Source organism: Cebus imitator, unplaced genomic scaffold, assembly GCF_001604975.1.
Source record: "Cebus imitator isolate Cc_AM_T3 unplaced genomic scaffold, Cebus_imitator-1.0 Scaffold128, whole genome shotgun sequence".
In the NCBI taxonomy this organism is placed as follows: Eukaryota; Metazoa; Chordata; class Mammalia; order Primates; family Cebidae; genus Cebus; species Cebus imitator.
Window position 1 is genome coordinate 4222796 of NW_016107443.1, and position 22165 is coordinate 4244960.

General features: G+C 35.3%; 1 protein-coding gene across 4 annotated transcripts in view; it reads left to right on the top strand.

Annotated features, from left to right (window-relative positions):
* CNKSR2 (connector enhancer of kinase suppressor of Ras 2) overlaps positions 1 to 22165 on the top strand; it is a 291896-nt gene that overhangs the window by 206058 nt on the left and 63673 nt on the right. For all 4 annotated transcript variants that reach the window (XM_017540689.2, XM_037742810.1, XM_037742811.1 and 1 more), the window contains 2 exons: positions 19159 to 19207; positions 19607 to 19779. In XM_017540689.2, the coding sequence (XP_017396178.1) occupies positions 19159 to 19207; positions 19607 to 19779 (222 nt within the window). The remainder of the gene's footprint in view (positions 1 to 19158; positions 19208 to 19606; positions 19780 to 22165) is intronic.

The window sequence follows — 22165 nt, forward strand, 5'->3', positions numbered from 1 at the left end:
ATATTCCACTGCTAATATTACTAATATCTAACATTGCTAACATTTACTGATTACTTACTAAGCTCCTATGCTAAGAACTTAAATACAGTATCTCTTGGAATCTTCAAAATGATCCTATGAGGTTAATATCATTATTTCTATTCTGCAGAACCGAAAGGAACGGAAACACAGAGTTTACCTTAAAGAACTAGAAAATAGAGTTGAGAAATGAGTCTAAGCAGCCTGACTTTAAAATTCACATCTTTTTGTGACTAAAGCTATTTCTGCTTATAAGGATTTTACCATCTATTAGGGAAGATAGAGCTATTATTATCACAATGATGGAAAACCTGTGATATTATTAACATATAAACATTTATAATTAAATTTACCTGAAATTATAAAGGTTGGTTTGTCTAACAGCTGCCTGACTTAGCCGCATTCTTTCAGGATTAAAGTAAGTAAAATAAGAGATCAGTTTATTTTAGTGGCAAGGAAGCCATATCTGCGTCAATACTTATTTATAACAACCAATTTCTCTCTGTATTGTCTTTATTCACACAGAAGACAACTGTAGTACAGAATGACATATTTTTCCCGATTGAGGTACTTGTAGACATGTTAGAGATCCATTGTAAATATTAGCATATTCATTTTGTGTATATTCTCTGATTCCTATGGATGACTTTGCTATTTCTAAAGTGTTTCATAGCAGCATTGGCAAAGCCCTACATGGTAACAGTCTATACTAGGAAAAGTGTTTCCCAGGGGGCTGCTTCCCTACAGCAGTGATTCCCAAAGTATGGGCCATTCTTGGCAAAGGGCTCTGATGACTGAGGTCTGACCAAGAAGTGACGGTCCTTTCTTTGATTCTTATGGACAAATAATACATAAATTCACAGACTTCTGTTTTCACTTGTGATTAGATATTGCTTACTAGTAACCTAATAAATGAGTTTAAAAGGTTACAAATTGAATAATCATAAAATAATGTGTTCATAGAATTTATTGAATATTCTAATTTAGTATTTTTTCAGTATGCCTGTGTTTTAATTCATTCTCACAATGCCGTAAGGACATACCCAAGACTGGGTAATTTATAAAGGAAAGAGGTTTAATTGACTCACAGTTCCACAGGGCTGGGGAAGCCTCAGGAAACTTACAGTCATGGCAGAAGAGGAAATAAACTTATCCTTATTCACGTGAGGGCAGCAAGGAAAAGTGCAGAACAAATAGGGAGAGGGGAAGCCCCTTATAAAGCCATCAGATCTCATGAGAAATCACTATCATGAGAACAACATGGAGGTAACTGCCCTCATGATTCAATTACCTCCCACTGGGTCCGTCCCATACTACATGGGGATTGTGGGAACTATAATTCAAGATGAGATTTGGATGGGGACACAGCCAAACCATATCATTATGCCCCTGTCACCTCCCAAATTTCATGTCCTCACATCTCAAAACAAAATCATGACTTCCCAACCGTCCCCCAAAGTCTTAACTCGTTCCAGTATTAACTCAGAAGTCCAAGTCCAAAGTCTTATCTGAGACAAGGCAAGTCCCTTCTACCTATGACCCTGTGGAATCAAAAGAAAGTTAGTTACTGCCTAGATACAGTAGGGTACAGGCATTGGGTAAATACACCTATTCCAAATTGGAGAAATTGGCCAAAACAAAGCAGCAACAGGCCCCGTGAAAGTCCGAAATCCAACAGGGCAGTCAAATCTTAAAGCTCCAAAATGATCTCTTTTGACTCCTTGTCTCACATCCAGATCACACTGATACAAGAGGTGGGGTCCCATAGACTTGGGCAACTCCACCCCTATAGCTTTGCAGGGTACAGCCTCCCTCCTGCCCGCTTTCATGGGCTGGCATTGAGCACTTGCAGCTTTTCCAGGAGCACAGTGCAAGCTGTCAGTAGATCTACCATTCTGGGGTCTGGAGGATGGTGACCCTCTTCTCATAGCTCCACTAGGCAGTGCCCCAGTGAGGACTCTAAGTGGGGGCTCTGAACCCACATTTCCCTTATGCACTTCCCTAGCAGAGGTTCTCAATGAAGGCTTCACCCATGTAGCAAACTTCTGCCTAGAGATCGAAGCATTTCCATACATCCTCTGAAATATAGGCAGAAGTTCCCAAACCTCAATTCTTGACTTCTGTGCACCTGCAGGCTTAATACCACATTGAAGCTACCAAGGCTTGGGGCTTGCACCTTCTGAAGCCATGGCCCAAGCTAGACCTTGGCCCCTTTTAGCCATGGCTGGGGTGGCTGGGATGCAGGGTATCCTAGGCTGCACACAGCAGGGGGATCCTGGACCTGGCCCACAAAACCATATTTTCCTCCTAAGCCTCCTGGCCTGTGATATGAAGGGCTGCCATGAGGGTCTCTGACATGGCCTAGAGGCATTTTCCCCTTTGTCTTGGTGATTAACATTCGGCTTCTTGTTATTCATGCACATTTCTGCAGCAGGCTTGAATTTCTCCCCAGAAAATGGGTTTTTCTTTTCTACTGCATTGTCAGGCTGTAAATTCTCCAAACTTTTATGTTCTGCTTCATCTTGAAAGCTTTGCTGCTTAGAAATTTCATCTACCAGATACCCTAAATCATCTCTCTCAAATTCAAAGTTCCACAGATCTCTAGATCAGGAGGAAAATGCCACTCTTTGCTAAAGCACAGCAAGAGTCACCTTTGCTCCAGTTCCCCACAAGTTTCTCATCTCCATCTGAGACCACCTCAGCCTGGACTTCATTGTTCGTATCACTATCGGCATTTTGCTCAAAGCCATTCAACAGGTCTCTAGGAAGTTCCAAACTTTCCCACATTTTCCTGTCTTCTAAGCCCCCCAAGTCTCTAGGAAGTTCCAAACTTTCTCACATTTTCCTGTCTTCTTCTGAGTCTTCTAAACTGTTCCAAACTCTGCCTGTTACCTAGTTCCAAAGTGGCTTCCACATATTTGGGTATTCTTATAGAAGCACTCCACTCTACTGGTACCAGTTTAGTGTATTAGTTCATTCTCACACTGCTAATAAAGACATACCCAAGACTTAGTAATTATAACTGAAAGAGGTTTAATTGACTCACAGTTACACAGGGCTGGGAAGGCCTCAGGAAACTTAGAATCTTGGCAGAAGGGGAAGCAAACACGTCTTTCTTTACATGGCAACAGCAAGGAGAAGTTCAGAGTGAAGGGGAGGGGAAAGCCCCTTATAAAACCATCAGATCTCATGAGAACTCACTATCATGAGAATATCATGGAGGTAATTGCCCCCATGCTTCAGTTATCCTCCACTGGGTTCCACAATATGTGGGGATTATGAGAACTACAGTTCAAGATGAGATTTGGGTAGGTCACAGCCAAACCGTATCAACCTGGTGCCCATGCAGCCCTGATAATGCAGTCATGTTCATATTGCACAGCACAAGTGTAGATTATCCAGTTTTTCATGGTTTTCAGGACGAATGCTATATCGATACATCACTGGGATTTTTTTTAAAGTAACTATAGTTTTTAGCTGCTATTCATTTTCATTATAAGTTATTATTAGACTTCATCACTATCAATTTTAGTTTGTTTTAGGTTGCTTGCTTTACCCTCTAGTATGTAGTGATTCATATTTACCTATAATTTTTCAAGACCGATATTGTGAATTACCTATACTCAACAGTACTTTTAGAGTAACAGTCTATTGATATCACCTAGTTATTTTTTCCATTGGAAAGTAGGGATAAAGAGACCACCCAAGGGATCTATTGGTCTGTCTTAGGGAGCCACAGTAAAAAACTCTGGAAACCCACTGCCGTAGATACAGATATATGATTAAAAGAAGAAGAAAAAAAATCTTGGCTTTAATTGTTTATAAATATGAAACTGTTTTGGTGAATGCTAGTCCATAAAAAATTAGCTCACTTGTACTTCCTGACTCATTTATATGAATAGTTCTTTTTGCTTATATATTTAGGAAGGTTTGTTGTTGTCTTTTAAAAAAAAATGGACTATCAGTACTCCTCCCATCCCCCCATTTTCTCATTCACCACAAACTGGTGTATTTATAACTGAACTGGCCAGACTAGAGGATTTAATAATAGAAATACTCTTTGAAGGTTTAAAGATTCACAAATACAAACTTTCAGTCCCACATAAGATGGAGTACACACATTTTATTTTATTTTTCCTACTACTCACAACTGAAAAATACCTGGATAAGATACATTAACTCATCTACCAGAAGACTCTGAAAGGTACGAAAAAATAAAGCAGACAGGCTAGGGACCTTCAGACCCAAGGAAGTGCTGTGAGTTTCCAGGCTTTTTTATTTGCCTCCTGTATACCTTGCCTGGGTGCTATAAAAGCCTTCAACCTGAAAACATCAATAGGCACAGACAAAATACAGCCCCCAAAAAGCCTGCTCCCTTTAGCCAATGGACTCTTTAACCCAACGTGACAGAAATGTTTTAACAATACTTGCCTGTTCTCAAAGCAGAAACCATGAAAAAAGTCATGTTTCTCTTCCTGCACCACAACTGGCATAAAGAGGTTCAATTCACTAAGAAGATATGACAATCTTAAACATGTATGCACCAAACAACAGAGATTCAAACGCTAGAAGCAAAATCTGCCAGAACTAAAAGGACAAATTGAAAGATTTAAAATTAAGATTGGGGTCTTCAACATCTCTCTTTTGGTAATTGATAAAGCCACTAAAGAAAACACCAGCAAGGGTACACAAGTACTGAATGACTGTCTACCTGCAGTTTCTAACTGACAGCCAACAACAGCAGACTACACATTGTTTTCAAACGTGCATGAGACAGTCATCAGAATACAAGATATCTTGAGTCATAAAACAAACCTTAACTTTAAAAGAACTTGAAATACTACAAAGTATGTTCTCTGATTATAATGAAATCAAACTAGACACCAATAACAAAAAGGTAACAAGTAAATCTCCAGCCACTTGGAAATTAAAGAACATACTTCTAAATAATCCATAGATAAAAAGAAGTATAAAGGAAAACGAAACTGAGTAAAAATAAAAAGACAGCATATACTTAGAGGAAATTTATAGCACTAAATGCTTATATGAGAAAAGAAGAAAGATGTCCATAATCTCAGCCCCTACCTCAAAAAATTAGAAAAAGAACCAAATAAAAGCAGAAGGAAGGTTTAATAAAGATCATGGAATTCAATGAAGTTGAAAACAGAAAAACAATAGGGAAAATCAAACCAAAAACTATGGTTTTTTTTTTTTAATTTAAAAAATTGACTAACATCTAGCAAAACTGATAAAGGGAAAAAGGAGAGAAGACTCAAATTACCAATATTAAGAATAAAAGAGGGGATATCACTACAACCCTCGTAGACATTAAAAGAATACTAAATAAATACAACTCTGTGCATGTAAGTCTATCAGTTCAGATGAAATGGACCAATTCCTCAAAACACACAAACTGCGAGAACTCACCCAAAATGAAATATACCTGAATAGTTACATAACTATTAAAGAAATTGAAGAAATTGAATTATTTCTTTATTAGTTTAATTATTTAATAGTTATGTAACTATTCAGATATATCTCAAATATTAAAATTTCCAAAATATCAATACAGAAATACTTTAAAACTAAAGAAGCAAATCCACAGTACCAATATTTTTGTGTTGATTGAGTGTGGGAATAACCAATTTTGCTTTTATTGTTATGTTCTGTGCTGCTTTTAAAGTGTTGGAAGCCTATAAGAGATTTGATGTACAAGACTTGTAACTTAATGGAATTCCTAAGATACTGATTAAATTGATCAATTTTATTAATTTTGAAAATATTGTTTAAATGCTTAGAAATTTTTATTTCATCAATTTTTAAGTTTTAAAATGTTAACATTGAAAAAACAAAAAGATTCACTAATATGCCCTCACTCTTGAGAAAGATTTTTGGTCCCTCAATGTATAAAACAGATTGCTGATGAACTGAATCCAGCCCTTTCAGCTTCACATTTGAACAAATGTGGATCTCATTCTGCTAGTTCCTGGGTAGAAAATGACTGCCAGGAAGCAAAACACAAAATTTGGCTTAATTAGTGAGGCACCATGTAAAACATGATGCAGAAGAATTGAATTATAAATTTATTAAATTTTAGTCTTATTTTTAATTCCTTTTTGCCTTTAGGGAAAAAAATAAATAAATTCCAATGACAGGCCCTTGGCTTGGTTGATAAGGTCAGTAGTTACATACCTGCCTTTAGTTGCTTTGATCAGAGAGCATAAAGAAGCCCCATTCCCTTGTATGTTGTAGATGTTTGTCTCCTAGCTTTATAGGCTCAGAAAACATCATCAAATTTTGTAGGCAATTGGCTTTTTTAGCTCCCATAATCACCCTACTCATATTACCTTGCCACCAAGGTAAAGTAACTCATTTAATCAAACATCAAGTTTATTACAACTCTAGGTAGAATTATTTTATCCCTAGAATTCTTTAAAGTCTATTCTGATTGAAGGTTCATAGCCTGTACCAAATTATTTTCTTCACTTAACTCCCACAATATATTAATATTACCGCCCTGATGGTTTCAGCGCTCTCAACTTCCACAAAACTATAGGTTTAACGATTTGCTGTATATACTAAAATTATCCACAGTTTCCTCTTAATAAATGACATTAAGGTACAATAATTGACTCCTGTTAGATTCTAGTTTCTTAAAGATAAATTTTCTAAGAACTATGTTAAACTGTTTGCAGCCGTTAGGATTTTTCACTGGTTTTGACTCTGACAGCAATTGGCAATGGGCCAAAGTGTATAAGCTCAGCCTAGAGTCTCGGTTCTAAATGATATTGCTAAATCTGTCTCTTAACATCTCTACAAATATCAGGGTAATTTAGGATCAGGATCGTAATAGACTTCAATCCAAAACAACCTGGAATGCTGATAAATAGATCAGTGTTTCAAACCCATGTTCTTTATATGTAACTGATTTTAGGTGAATTAGTGTAAACTTTCCTGCCATGGTAAACAGGAGAACAAGTTGTCTTCCCATGGTTTCTTTTATTTTCATAAATCTGGAGTGGTCCCAAGACGTAATGGGTCTTGTGTCTGATAGTCTCCAGATAAGAATTCAGTATTAAGAAGAGAATTGCCTTTTTTAAAATTCAGATGCCCAAGGATATTGTTGTAGTTATAAAACATGAGCCATATATTTAAGTCAGCTATATATTTAAATCAGCCATAACAACCTAGACACATTTCTGAACCTCAGTTTCTCATAGGTAAAAAGAGGATAAGACTACTTATCTGTTTTTTTTTTTTTTTTTCAAAATTAAATGATTCATTGTATATAAAATTCTTTCCATTGTGCTGAGCAAATAGTAACGATTCTTAACTATATAGAAAGAAAATTAGTTAATTTGCATGTAAGGGAATCTATCTCCTGATGAGCAAATCAGGAAGCCTTTTAGGACTAAAATAGAATGCATTTCTTTTGGGCATTAATGAGTATATCCGTTGAAGTTCAACCAGGGAACTAGAATCTTAAAATGACATGCAATAAAAGACTAGATCTTATTCAGTTGAGGAGCTGGCAAAGATGCCTCAGCAGAGCCAGCGGTTGGGAAGAAAATCTGAATATGAAGTGAGGGAAAACAAGATAAACTAGAACCCATGAGCACAAATCAGTGTTTCCTTTAACTTCAGTAACAAGCTGGTACCCTTCTCCATGGAGATTCACAAGTTCATTGTCCAATCAATACTCAGGAGCTGAAGGAGGGGATCTGATTGGAACTGGAAGAGTTGTAGGCCTGGCTGCTGGCTCAAGCCAATAAGGCAAACCAACAGAAAAGTAAAACAATTTGTATCAGCTGCAACAGTGACTGACAGCCTGCCCTGACTTTTTGGAGCATAAGGGCTGCTTTACTTGTATTGTCCAAAATTGACACAAATGTACGTAGTGGCCAACCCTAACCCAGAGCCATACAGATAAAGGAATTCTAAAATATATAGTTCCTTCCAGCTTAGCTAAATCATTGCGATAGGAAACTACCAAACTGAGATTTCCCTCTCTGTGGCCATTATCAATGTTTACTGTGTAAAACCTGCTTTGAAAATTTCTCTACTGACAGTATGTATGAGGTTTGTGGTAAAATAAAAATCCTAAATTATCATAAAATCTAGAGTGGATTCAAGAGTGTAGACTAACTCTATGAGAGTATCATCCCTACAACCTACTTGTTTAATTTACCAAAGCGTATATTGGGAAATATATCTTAGCCAAATGTTGAACCATCTTCACTTAGTTGCATTTTAAAATAATGTCCTCAGTTTTTATCATATGGCTATTACAAGAAACAGCCATATAAAATACACTTCTTCAGTTGCTATAAAATGTTTTTGGATATTATATTTTCTGTTTCTTTGTATCTTCCCTCATATGTGTTTTTTATAATTAGGTAAAAGCTTTGGCTCTGTGTGGTGACAGTATATGTAAAGATCTGATTCAGTATCTGGCGCTATGATAGTGTACAAATAGTGTACCCTTCCTCCAACAGTGCTATCAAAATGTTCTCACCAGTGGGTTGAGAACAAGCAAAATGTAATATAAGTGCATTTGAGGTAACCAGTTCTGAAGAAGTGGCAGCAAACATCAAGCCCTCCAGTAATTTAATTTTTTATATGTGAGATTGCCTAAGTTGCTTTCTTTATCTTACTCAGTTTTCTCATTTACAAGATGAGTGTAGCACTGCAGAGAGGACTATGAAAAATGCAGTCTAAGTTGACAGCAAAATAATGATTTGATTCCTGCTGCAAGCACAGAAGTTAAAATATCTACCCATCAAGTTCTTTTTTCCCTTCTGTTAGATAAAACCAATTTTCCTTTTTTTAAGTCTTAAAATAACGTTTTACTATATAGTTCAGTATGAAAAGGAACAGTCTGAATTATATATCTCAATTATTTTATTGTAAAATGAATTGCATACAGTGACTTCTGAAACTTTTAAACTTATATTTTTATCCAGTACTCTGAAAAATATTTCAGTTATGAAAAAAGTCTCTAAATCAAGAAAACTCCATTTAAACTACCACATGTGGAAACATTTGAAGTAGTTGTGTTGGAGAGTTTGTCTATTATATAAGAGCAAAAATCTCAGAATAAAAGTGACATAAGCATAGTCTTAATATGATAAAGATATTTAGATAAAAGCTAGCATTCTTGGAACAAATTATACTGGCACAGGATTTCATAATGAGAAAATATGTACATTGTATCAGAGAAATCAACCTAAAAATAGAGTTAAAGTAAACAGAAAAAACTGTTTGATTTCAGTTACTTTTACAAATAAAACCATTAAGTCCACACCAGAAAAGTTTTTTAGTAAATATGATTCAGTCACATCATTGCTGACAGAATCAGCAATCATACCATAATTGTGACTCCATTTGAGATTCTTAGGTTTCATGCATCTCTATTAGAGGTGATTCTTTCTATATTATTTATTTCTCTGTTTCTTTTACATATAGTTTATTTCCTTGTCATTCACTAGCCTGCAGGTAGCAAATCTGGTTCTCTCCAATTTTTCTGGTCATAAAAATTTCTTTGTCACAAAAGACGGGCAAGCCTACTCTGATTTCTCTGACACCTAGATTTCGACGTTTTCTGTCAAACAGAAGTGTCAGGAGTAGGAGCTGCCCTAGTTCTGCTTTTCATCTGTTAGAATTTTCTGCCTGTGTCTCAAGTGCAAATCTATGTTAATTGTACATATCAGTCAGGTACCCCAAAATAGCTGTATCTAAACTGGCTGGTGATAAGTTCTTTCCATACATGGTGGAATTCAAACATAAACTAAGTGCTTTTCAATGAATAATCTAGCATTCAGTATTAAGACTGACACTGATTACAGGTAAACATATAATAATTCCAAAAACATCAATAATTAGGTCTCCATTGGTAATAATTAGCTGGTTTTCCATTCATTTTTAAATTATAACCATGGAAAGTTATTGTTCTATGAGACAATTGTACTAAGAACATGTGGTCCAAATCTCTGATCTTACAGATGAGGAAATTGAGGTCAAGAGTAGTTCAGTAGCTTGATCAAAGTAATAGAGCTGGAATATAAACTGAAATATGGAAAACTAGAAATCAGGTCTCCTGATTCCTACCACGGTGTTGCTTCATTGGTAATGTGTGTTCCATTCTTGCTAAAAAATAAGCATTCTAAGTGTATCACTCCAACTGGTTTGTTGAAATTAGACTGAAAGGGCCAAGGGTAAGTGTGGAAACAGGGAGACAAGATAAAATCTGGTCAATTCAAGTGAGAGATGAGAGTGCTAAAGTGGAAGTGGGGAGAAGGGGTTGGACTCTGGATGTGTTTTGAAGGTAACTGGACAGAATGTGCTGACAGGTTGCATATAAGAAGCCATGACTCATAGCCCATACCTCAGTGTCCCACACGTAGGTGGTGAGTAACTACTCAATTCATGCCTTCAACAGAAAATTGTATGTCACATCCTGTGCTAGGAGCTGAGTACAGAGTGGTGACCTAAATAAATGGTTTCTTCCTTCATAGAAACTAATGCAGTAGGTAAAAACCATGCCTTCAGAAAGTGAGCCAAGTAATTTCAAAGCATTCCACATATTCAGGAATGTATTGGGTGGAGAATGGTGTGACACAATGAATCGGCTCAAGCGAGTAAAGAATTAGTCAAAAGGCAGGCTGGATCCATGATTTTCTCATCAGTATTGACACAGGGTTTTCTAATTGAACTGAGTTCTGTTAATAGGCTGGTATTAAAATAATGATTGCAGTCCCATCTCTGTCTATTTGGGCTGGGCCTTATAATATTATTGTACCTTGATTTCTGTCTTATTTGCAAAATTGAGATGTTAACATGAGCCTTCCTCTCATGCAGATATTATTACAGTATAAGTGGTTGCCCAAAAACTCCTGTAAATCTTTTCTAACCCACAGAGCAGTATAACTTGCTAATTAAAATAAAAGTGACAAAGCATGAAAATTAGAGATTGACAAGATGTTATTGGTTTGAATTATCTCCATTGATATAACAGTGTTTTTCTCACTGATATCTTTCTGTTTTGGAGAATCCTTTCTTCTCACATAGCAGTGTACTTGCATCACCTGTCATGGGGAGGTTTTCACAAATGGATGTTTTAGTTCCAGAAGCACTTTTTCTCTCTCTTTAATTGTTACTATGACTACAGAATCCTTACTTGGAAGGCAGTAATGCATGTAGTTAGGAGTATAGGTTTTGGGGTTGACAGACCTGCTTTGAATTTTGGCTCTACCCCTACCTATGAGATCCTGAGCAACTTATTTATGCATTCTGTGTCTCAGTTTTCTCTTCCTTAAAATGGGGTTAATGATAAACACTTTATAGATATATTATAAGGATTAAAATTGATGATTTATATCACTTATAAGCACTTATAAGTGCTTAGTATTGTGCCTGACACATAATAAGCTCTCAGTAAAAGATTATTTTGAGCTCAGAATTGCAGTTCTTATTTCCCAATGGTAGTGGCTAATGTTAGCCTTCCTAAATATTCTCCAAGTAATCACTCCCCTTCTTCCTGCTTTACCACTGTACAGGAACAGGAGGACTCACCTTATGAGATCCTGCATAAGAGCCAGTTACCTCCTTCCTTCAGAATGTGATACATGTGACATTCTTTTTGATGGAACAGTGACTCTGCCCAACCTAACCAGTTTGACTGACCTTCTCTAGATTCTTCCCAGTTACTGTATTTTTGTTCTTAATTGACTGCTAATTTACTAGTATATGTTTATAAAGCATGCTTATTTTTGAGTAAGTGTGGAGCCATTTTCAGTTATACATGTACCCTGACCCTAAAATCAAAGTTCAAAAAAAATCAACTCGACTTGACTGACAGAATCCAGAGCTACCTCATCCCACTCTAATGAAAGACATACTGTGTGTGCAGTGCCACATTCTCCACCCTGCTTGACTCCAAGTTTTCTTTCATGCACCAGAATGAGCAAGGCCACCACCAACAGCAGACATTAAGTTCTATGCTGTTATTTCTTATAAATGGAAAATTTTTGACTTAATATTTAGTTATATTGGCATCTTACCCCACTTCCATATATTTACATTTTTCTTCCTACATACAATAATTAGAGAGTTAAGAGAAAACATTTTTTGTAAAATATTTAAAATCTCAAAAAATTTTACTTGTTTATTTAAATAAATTAAATATGTGGAAGCAGCTATCATCTATCCCAAGTGTTTCAAATTGTTAAGCACCTTCTTTTCTTACATATACTAAATAAGCTATTGATTTGACTAGTCACTAAAGAAGTCTTCGAAGTCTGCAGAAAATTACAGTAAGAGGAAATCGCTGTTATTGCAACAACAGAGTATTTTGATTGCAAATTTTTCCATAAGGGTGTCAATTTGCAACTTGAGAAGAATTTAATAGTAGCTGAGCTTTCAAAATGTAACACAGAAACTCATTTTTTTCACAATTAAAATAAGTTCTTCTGATAATTTGAGGATAAGAATGACCCAAATTACCCTCCCCCAACACTTCTCCATCCAAAGGAGTAGGGAATGGAGTTTGAACAGAACATCTGTGGACAGAATGAAAGACAAATGGTCTTTTCAGGCAAATGTCTGAAAAAAAGGATCTTTTATAGCCAAACAGAATGCTGTTGCATGTATCGCCATGGTTAAGAAGATCAAAAATACTTTCATAATGGCCTTTTATTTTAGCACATTCTATTTTTATGGAAAGAATTATGATTTCAACACATTCATTCATAATTCATATAATTATTAGCATAAATATCTTTTGACACAGATTTAATGTACTTTTGCCAGGCATATTGTGAATTTAAATTTAAACTGTTAAATGCACTAAGACAATTTCAGTGCAAGTAGTGCTAAAGCAGATTAGATAAAAGGAAATTTTTCTTATCTACCAAAAGGAATGTCCTATTAAAGAACAGAATTTTTAATAATGTATTATACATGGATTCATAGACTTCTTCAAGTTAGAACAATCAGCTAATTAAGATTACAACCTGTATTCTTTAGTGATGGTTTGTTCAACATCCATTCACATAACCAGTATTTATTGAGTGCCTACTGTGCTAAGTCTTAATCTAGGCAGAGGACAAAGAATACATAAAACAGGCACAATTGCCCTTTTTAATGGAGTTTATATTTGGAGGAAGTCCAAGTGATAAACAAGAAATGTAAGTACTTTAGATAATGCTAAATGCTCAGAGGGGAAAAAAGCTGGGAAAAAGAACAAAGTATTAAGGGCAATTGGGATAACAGTTTTGGATAGGGAAGCTTAGGAAGAATTTACTAAAAAGAAAGCCTTTGTGTAATTACATGAAGGAGGTAAGGGAGTGAGCCATGACAACATCTGGGCAAAAAACATTTCAGACAGAAGAAACAACAAGGGTAAAGGTCTCGAGATGGGACTGTACTTGGCATGATCTAGGAACAACAACTGTAGCTGGAGCAAAATTAGCAAGGGGGAGAGCAGTAGGCAAAGGTAACAGAGGACTAGATCATATAGGGCCTTCAAGTCATTGCAAGGATATAGGCATTTATTCAGAGTGATATGAGAAACCATTGAAGAGTTTTGCATATAGAAGTGACATGATTTAAATCATATTTTAACCAGATCACTCTGGCTCTTTGTTAAAAATTAGAGGGGCCTGGGCACAGTGGCTCACACCTGTAATACCAGCACTATGGGAGGTTGAGGCAAACAGATCACTTGAGCCCAGGACTTCAAGACCAGTCGGGGCAACAAGACAAAAACGCATCTCCACTAAAAATACAAAAATTAGCTGGGCATGGTGGTATGTACCTGTAGTCCCAGCTACTCAGAAGGCCGAGGTGGGAGGATCACATGAGCCCAGGAGGCGGAGGTTGCAGTGAGCCAAGATCGAGCTACTGCACTTGAGCCTGGGTGACACAAGACCTCGTCTCAAGATAGATACATACACACACACACACACACACACACACACACACATATACACACATATATATATATATATATATATATATATATATATATATATTCTAATATGTTACCTATATTAGAGAGGGTAAGAGCAGAAGCAGGGAGAACTGTGAGGGTATCTCAGTAATCCAGGTGAGAGATTGTGGTGGCCTAGACCAGGGTGGTAATAGTAGAGCTAGTGAGAAAAAGTCATATTATAAATACATTGGAAGATAAAGCTGACAAAACCTGCTGATGGATTCACTATGGGGTATAAGAGAAAGAAAAGAGTTAAAGTTGACTCCAAGATTTTGTACCTGAGCCACTAGGGAGGGGAAAAAATGTAATTACTATTCAATAAGGTATAGATGAGTAGGAAAGGAGCAGATTTGGCCAATGGGTGATAGGCATCATGAGCTCAATTTTGTACATATTAAATCTGCTCAGTTAGGCAGGCTTTAGCTCAGTCAAGAAGTCCTGACTAGTGATATGAATTGTTAAGTTGCTAAAGATCAGAATTTATAGAACATTCTTAGAGAGTTCAAATAACTTTCATCCAGTTGCTCACTATAATAAACAGAAAGTGCTAGTGAGGCATTAGAAAGATTTTAATAAATGATGGTTTAGAAAATAATGAAGTTAGGGTTTTTTAGAGAATTGGACTTCAAAAATGCTAACAAGAGAAATCCATTTCTGGTAATAAATAAGCATTACAAGCTTGTGCTTTAAATTCACATATACCCTTGCACTCACCCTACCCTAAACACACAGCAATAAAATGAAATAAAACATATGGTCATGGTCAAATCTAACCTTCAGGTACCAGAAGGAACAAAAATGCTTAGTGATAATTGGGAACTAAAGCCACATATCTTAGGCACTGAGTCCAGAAAAAGGTAGAGATGCCTGAGAGTCTTCTCTAATGAGAATCAGAGAACCAGTGGATCTCAGCTATGTCAGGTATCTAAAAATTGACTCACCAGGTGTAACCAACTGGAAAGGCAAGCAGAGCCTCTCCCACTTGGATTTCAAGGATGGGACTGCAACCCATTGCCACCACTAAAAGGCCTGGTTAGCGTCCCAAGGAATGGAGGCAGAGACAGCCAAACACTTAGACAAAAGGGATGAGTTCAAAAAGAAATATCCCTCCAAGAAGAATCTTCCACTCAAAATAAAATTCCAAAGCATCTAAAGAAAATTAATACTTTTTAAAAATGGCAATAAACTAAACAATGAAGTGATTCTTTTGTTGCTAAATGCAAATTATAAGAAAGTCACAAAAGCCCTTAAAATAAATTTTGGGAAAAAAAACAGGAAGTTTAAAACAATAGATATTCAAAAGAGCCACTACCAATTAGATATCCTGAAAATGTAAAATATATGCAATAAACTCTCTACAGATAAGATAAACTTTAGATTAGATACAATCAGAGAAAGAATTAAGAAATTGGAAGACAGTAAAATGAATTCCCCTAAAAGGCATTGCAGAAATATGAAAGGATACAAAATATGAAAGACACATGGAAGGTAAATTGAGAGGTACCAACATATGTCTAGAGTTTAAAAAGGGGCTAGTAAAGAAGACCATTTGAAGGGATTTTCAGAATTAAATAATACTTTCAATAAAAATCGACTCACAAAAAATGCCAAATATGATTGAATTAGATAAATGATAACTGAGACACATAGTAGTGGAACTGCAGAATATTAGGGATAAAGAGAAAAATGTTTTAAAAGCTACAGAGAGAATAAAGACAGATTACAACAAGCAAATGACTGTGTGGCTACAGATGGCTTAAGAGAAAAAAATAGATGCCCAAAGAAAATAAAGTAGTATATTCAAGTTGCTGAGGGAAGTTATTTTCAACTCAGAATTCTATACCCAGCCAAGCTATTATTCAAAAGGAAGGATTTTCAAACACTAAAACTGGAAGAGTTTGCCACTCACAGACTGCTATGAAAGAACTTCTAAAGAATATACCTACTTGAGCATAAACTTGGAAGAGGGGTGATCTGAAGCTATTATGAAATATACATAAATTAGATATGTTATGAATACCTCATGAGAAATACACTTATCCTGAATGCAAGGATTCTAGACCTCTTTCATTTTTAGTTGTTGTAGTACCTTACATAATCAGTTGTGTTATGAATTACAGTCGTGTCTATTTTTAATGTCTTGCTCTTATTAAATTTGCATCATCTTAAAAACTGGAAAAAAATGTACCAATTAAATTTCTGTCACTGATAATAATTCCATGAGTTCTAGAAAAGACAATACAGGATGATAAATTTGCACCTCAGAGGTGCTTAATAACACTGTAGCTGATGACATAGGGAAAACATTTTCAGGAGATTATTTATATCCATTATTTATGAATAATGAACAGTTACTAATATAAGTTTGTAAGGGATCTTTTTGAATGTGAGGCTGTTTTGGAGGTCCCCAAGACCACCCACGTGTTCAGTGATTTGCTAGAAGAACTCATAGGACTCAACATACAGTTGAACTCACAGCTAAGATTTATGACAGTGAAACAGCAGGAACATACAGACAGATCAGTAAGGAAAAAAGACACCTATGGAATCTGGAGAAAGCTGTCTGTAGGTTTCCTCTGCTCTCTACCTCCCAAGATAGGTCACACAGAGCATACTCTCCTCCCAGTAGCTAAAATGCAATCACACATGTGCTGTGTTTCTGTCCAGGGATATCCATTAGAGACTCAGTACCCAAGGATATTGAATTGGGCATTTAGACATCCTCTGCCTAGCAAATACCAAAATTCCAGACTCCCAGAAGGCAAGTGTCTATTTAGTGCCCCATGTGGGCAAATGAATCTTATCATTTAGGGAAGCTTCTTATCAGTATAGGGAATTGTTTACCAGCCAAGTTCCTAGATGCCAACCAAAGGCAAATACTGCAAGTAGGCCTTTCTAAGATGGCAACCTCAGGCCTGCTGTGTTAGCTCTTTTCTGCACAAAGACCTAACTGTATAGTTTTAATAGATTTTCCAATTACTTCCAAAAGCATATAATGCAGTTAACTTTTTCATTTTAAAAAATGCCAAGTCACTTGGAAAAATAATAAAATCTCTCTTAAGAGAACTTTATTTTAATATTTATAATATTTACAAAAGACATCTAAGGCTTTGCTTCTTTGAATGATGGATAAATCTGTATTTAATGTCTAGGAGTTCTCAGGTTTTCAGTAGACTGATTATACTCTGCAATCATGATCTTTATGTAAATATATTTATAGGAAAAGAAAAGATAATCTTGTTAAAAAGAAAACCTGAAGAGTATAAAATATGTTTGGTGTAGATTTTTAGAGTAAATGTTCAGGTTCTAAGGAATAGCATGCAAAAAGCATAGGAGGTACATTATATATCGCAATTATTTCAAGCTGTCTGTTATCTATGTAGCTTTCTAAAAACAAACCACCTCCATCTTTGTCATTTTTCAAAATAATGAGCTGTAAAACTATAATGATTACTTGCAGAAATACAAAAGAAAAAAAAAACCCAATCCATAATTTTGCCATGAAACAATTTAGGGAAAATAACTATCTGTAAATTAACTATACTTAAGCACACTAGCCTGAATTATTATTTGAGTTATTATTTTGAAGTAAAGTGCATTGAAGAAAATCAACACAGCATAATGGGTTTTGTCTTTTATGCTTTCTCTCAAAATTTCATGGTGAATTTCTGTAACCATGGGTGCTGCAAAGTTTTATATATATGTGTGTATGTATACACATACATAAACACATACACATATACCACATACATACATATTTATATTGGTTTAACACTTGGGTGATTATTTCTGGAAAACTTTGTATGTTAGTAAATTATCTGACCCTTATCTTTAGGACTGATACTCATCTGTAATATTATGTTCATTAGACTTGTATAAATAATATACAGAATGAAAATTATCTAAGTAGAATGTTATTTAATTAGCAATGATATTAAATAATAAAGTATCACAAAACATGAATTTATTGTTAAAAAAAAAAAGCAAATTTTAAATTAAAAAATCCAGTTGCCTCTTATAGATATATCTCCATAAAGAAAAAGAAGAATCTCTAACCTGAATTTCATTTTGAAGGAATATCTGTGAATTAAAAGCACACATGCTATCTTTGTTCACTCTTAGCTAGCTAATCATACGAATGTAATTAATCTTGTTATACCAGTGCACAGTCTGGCTTAGTAGACTAACTGGAGCCAGTGATGTATAGCCATTAATTGAAAGTTAGACTGATCAGTATAGTTGTGGGTTTTCCTCTAGACATATCAAGCTGTCCAGGTACTTAGCATGGAGTGAACAGACAGATAGGTTTAACTGCAATGGATGTTTAGCTCAGCAAGTATGATGCAGAGAGCATGGTCAACGGAATGATTATGATGGTATCCCATGGAAACTAAGAGGAAAGAAAGAAATACAGGCACAAGACGGTAGTAAGGTCAATGAACTGGATGCCTCAAAGTTTTTTTTTAAGTGATAACATGAGGTTATTAGACTATGTAAGCCATGTATATTAGATACAGTGGCTGGTATGTGCTTAAGATATTAAACATATGATCATGGGGGTGAGTAGCTGAGGAGTTGGGAGGTAAAGGCCATTGGAACTGAGGAACCAGGGTACTGACATCGTCTACATAAAGATTAGTCACCAATAATAGTGACAGGAATAGGCATGAGAAGAAAATATTGTTCTAAGTACTGAAATATTTAGGGACTAAGGAAGTAGGAGATCAGTAGGTGATGGTGGCTTATGTAATAAAACGAACTTCATGTGAACAAGTCGTATTTGCCTGCTTACTTCATTAGATTTTGGGAGAATCAAATGAGATATTGTCTGACAAAGTACAATATACCCCTAAAAAAGGTACAAAGTAGTGTGTATGTAAAAGCCTTTAGTTTTACCAAATACTTTGCGCCCTGATTTCTCTGCCTACAAAATACAGGTAAAGATAATATCCTTTCCTGCTTCACAGGAGATTAGAAAGTTAAGTGACATGATGTATATGAATTTGTTTCGAGGCTTTAGGGGGGAAAGTACTTCCTCTAACAGGGTTTAGAGTCATCATTTGGCTCTTGAGAGTTCCGTGTAGCATGCCGGTCCTCTGGATCACACCCTGAGTAACAGATAGTAACATTCTTTTTATCTTTGATTTCAGACATTTCAGCAGTCCTCACTGCAGCACAAATCAAAGAAGAAAAACAAAGGTAAGAAAAGGAATGAAACCTTTTACCTGCTAATTTTGCTCTTTGATAATCACCAGCACACTTTATCCATGCCCTCTTTCCTGAGCCCAGTGTGGATTAGAAGAGCACAATCCCCTAGTGCAAAAGCTGCCAGCTTCTGCAGTTCCATTATAATACAAGGTACCTTTTACAAAAAAAATAACTCAGTAAGTTTTGAGACTGGGGTTACATACTTCTGATTAAGATAAGTGTCATTTATGTGAGGGAAAAATATTAAAGATTTTTCTATTTTTCTAGTCTAATACAATATAAAAATAATTTTTAAGATTGTGAATTACTCATACTTCTTTTTGGTATCTGTAGACTAATCCTTTACTTTCGTACCTTTTACAAAATTGAAAGAGCATTTCCACCCTTTAGGTCCTATAGCAGGCAAGAGCAAAAGACGAATTTCTTGCAAAGATCTTGGTCGTGGTGATTGTGAAGGCTGGCTTTGGAAAAAGAAAGATGCGAAGAGTTATTTTTCACAGAAATGGAAGAAATATTGGTTTGTCCTAAAGGATGCATCCCTGTATTGGTATATTAATGAGGAGGTAAGGTAAAGCACATTTTGTTGTCTCATCCATTCTCTATCTTTAATCAAAAGAACCACCATTTTGAGACTTGTGTTTTAAATCATATAGTCACCTTAAGACCAATTCAGTAGACTTAGGCTAGTTATTTTTCAATCCACTCTCTTAAAATGATTGCATGTTGGGGTTCTAGAAAGATAGATGTCTCAATTATTTTAATGTAGCAACATATCTGAAACACAGATAAAGTGTAGTAAAATTCTATATATCTAAATAAAAATGTTAAGCTAATCTAAGCAGTAGCTTAACTAAAAGGATTATATGTAGATATTTAACAAATTTTAATGCCTTCCTTTTGTTCAAAGTTTGACACATTTTTCTGTTTTTTTTTTTAAGGGGAAGAGGAGAAACCCTTTATTAATTTAAGTAAATTAATATCCTGAATTTATTTCCTTTTTTCTTTTAAAATGATCTAGTAGACTAGTTTTGAAAATCTGCAAGTATTCATTTCACTTGGCCCAATGAGGGTATATAGATATAGAGATACAGTACACTTAAATTATTCTTATGATTTTCTGGGGGGTTTTAGTATAACAGATTTATATATCCAGAGTAGTCATGTCAAAACTTATCACATATCTTGACAGATATGCCAAAGCATTTGTTGATATTCCCTTTACTCTGCATCTGCCTTTAATCCTTTGCTATAGCCACCTACTAGTTTATTAGTTTTTTAAAACAATGATTTCTGCTGTTATTTTATTTAAAATGTACCTGGTTTAATGTAGTATGCTGGGTGAATAGTTCAATACTATTATGTTAAGACATTCATCAATTTGTAGTTGAGTATTGTTGAAATATAACTTAACAACATTATTATGCCTGTGATTATAACATATAATATCTAGATAATTTAATGTTCCCTAGACAGGTGTAAAATGTAATGTTGTTATGTTTAAGAGTAGACTTAGAAATCACACCACCTGAGTTGCTGTGCCTTAGTTTCTTCATCTGCAAAATGGGAGCAATAATAATGCTTATCACTGGGCTATCGAATGGATGAAGTGAATCGATGCCTGACACATACTAAGTGTTCAATAAACATATGGTAGGCCAGGCCCAGTGGCTCATACCTATAATACCAGCATTTTGGAAGGTTGAGGCAGAAGGATCATTTGAGCTCACGATCTTGAGACCAGCCTGGGTAACATAATGAGACCCTGTCTCTCCAGAAAATTTAAAAATTAGCCAAGGGTTGTGGTGCACACCTGTAGTCCCAGCTACTTGAGAGGCTGAGACAGGAGGATTGCTTGAGCCAGGGAGGTTGGGGCTGCAGTGAGCTGTGATTGCATCACTGCACTCTAGCCTGGGCAACAGAGCAAGACCCTGTCTCAAAAAAATATGTGTGCTCTTAGTAACATTTTTCAAAGGAACCTCTCATTTTATTTGTAAAATCTTGAGTTAATATTTTTCTATTTAATGTAAATGTCTTTGTCACCTATATCAAAATAGTTGGTTGTTTTTTGTACTGTTGACATTTTTTGTGGCAAATCACACAATTACCTAAAATATACTCTGCTTTGCTGAGTGTCTTATTTTAGATGTAGAAAACAAACCATAATTTTACCTACATTTTCATTTAACAGATATATATTAAATATTTTTTATATGCCAATCAAGTATTAGCAACATATAGTATCCTATGTTTCTCTTTATTGTAAGGTCGCTTGCAGATTTGTCTGCTATATACTAGATTATATCCTATCTTTCAGAGTTTAAATGATGAAAAACTATGGCCCCTTTTTGTTGAACTAAGTTTCAGTCAGCAACTTATTGTTACTGTTAGCCTTGTGAGAGATGAATGAGGAATTCTACAGTACACATTGCAAGAAGTACCTTTAATGTGATTATATTTTTAGGAGAAATATAAAAATCCCTCATTACATCATTATGGGGAGATAGTAACTACCTCAAAATATTTTAAATTGTTCAAATTTTTAAATGTTTACATTATGGATGTCAAGCATAATGTAACATAGAAATTAAAGTTGGGAAAAGGATTTAAAAATATTGTCCTTAAGATTGGAAGAAAAAATTTTCAAATATTGAAAAAGTTTAATACTGCTCTTTTTCATAACACACATTCAGTCACTATCAGTAGCGTCAGATTTTTATTTTGCTTAGAAGCTTAGCAATGAAAGCGAACATACACTCTAAAAGAATTGAATCTCTTTTTTTTTTTCTCTGTGATAGTGGATGGGAGTGTAATCTCACTTGAACTTGATATGTAAGGAGCTATGGATATAGCACAGATCAAATAAAGGTTAGAGATAGTAAAACTCTGAGGAGCTTGATCATGAGCAGGAGAAGGGATACAATGATAAACTATTTAGCAAAAGATAGTTTT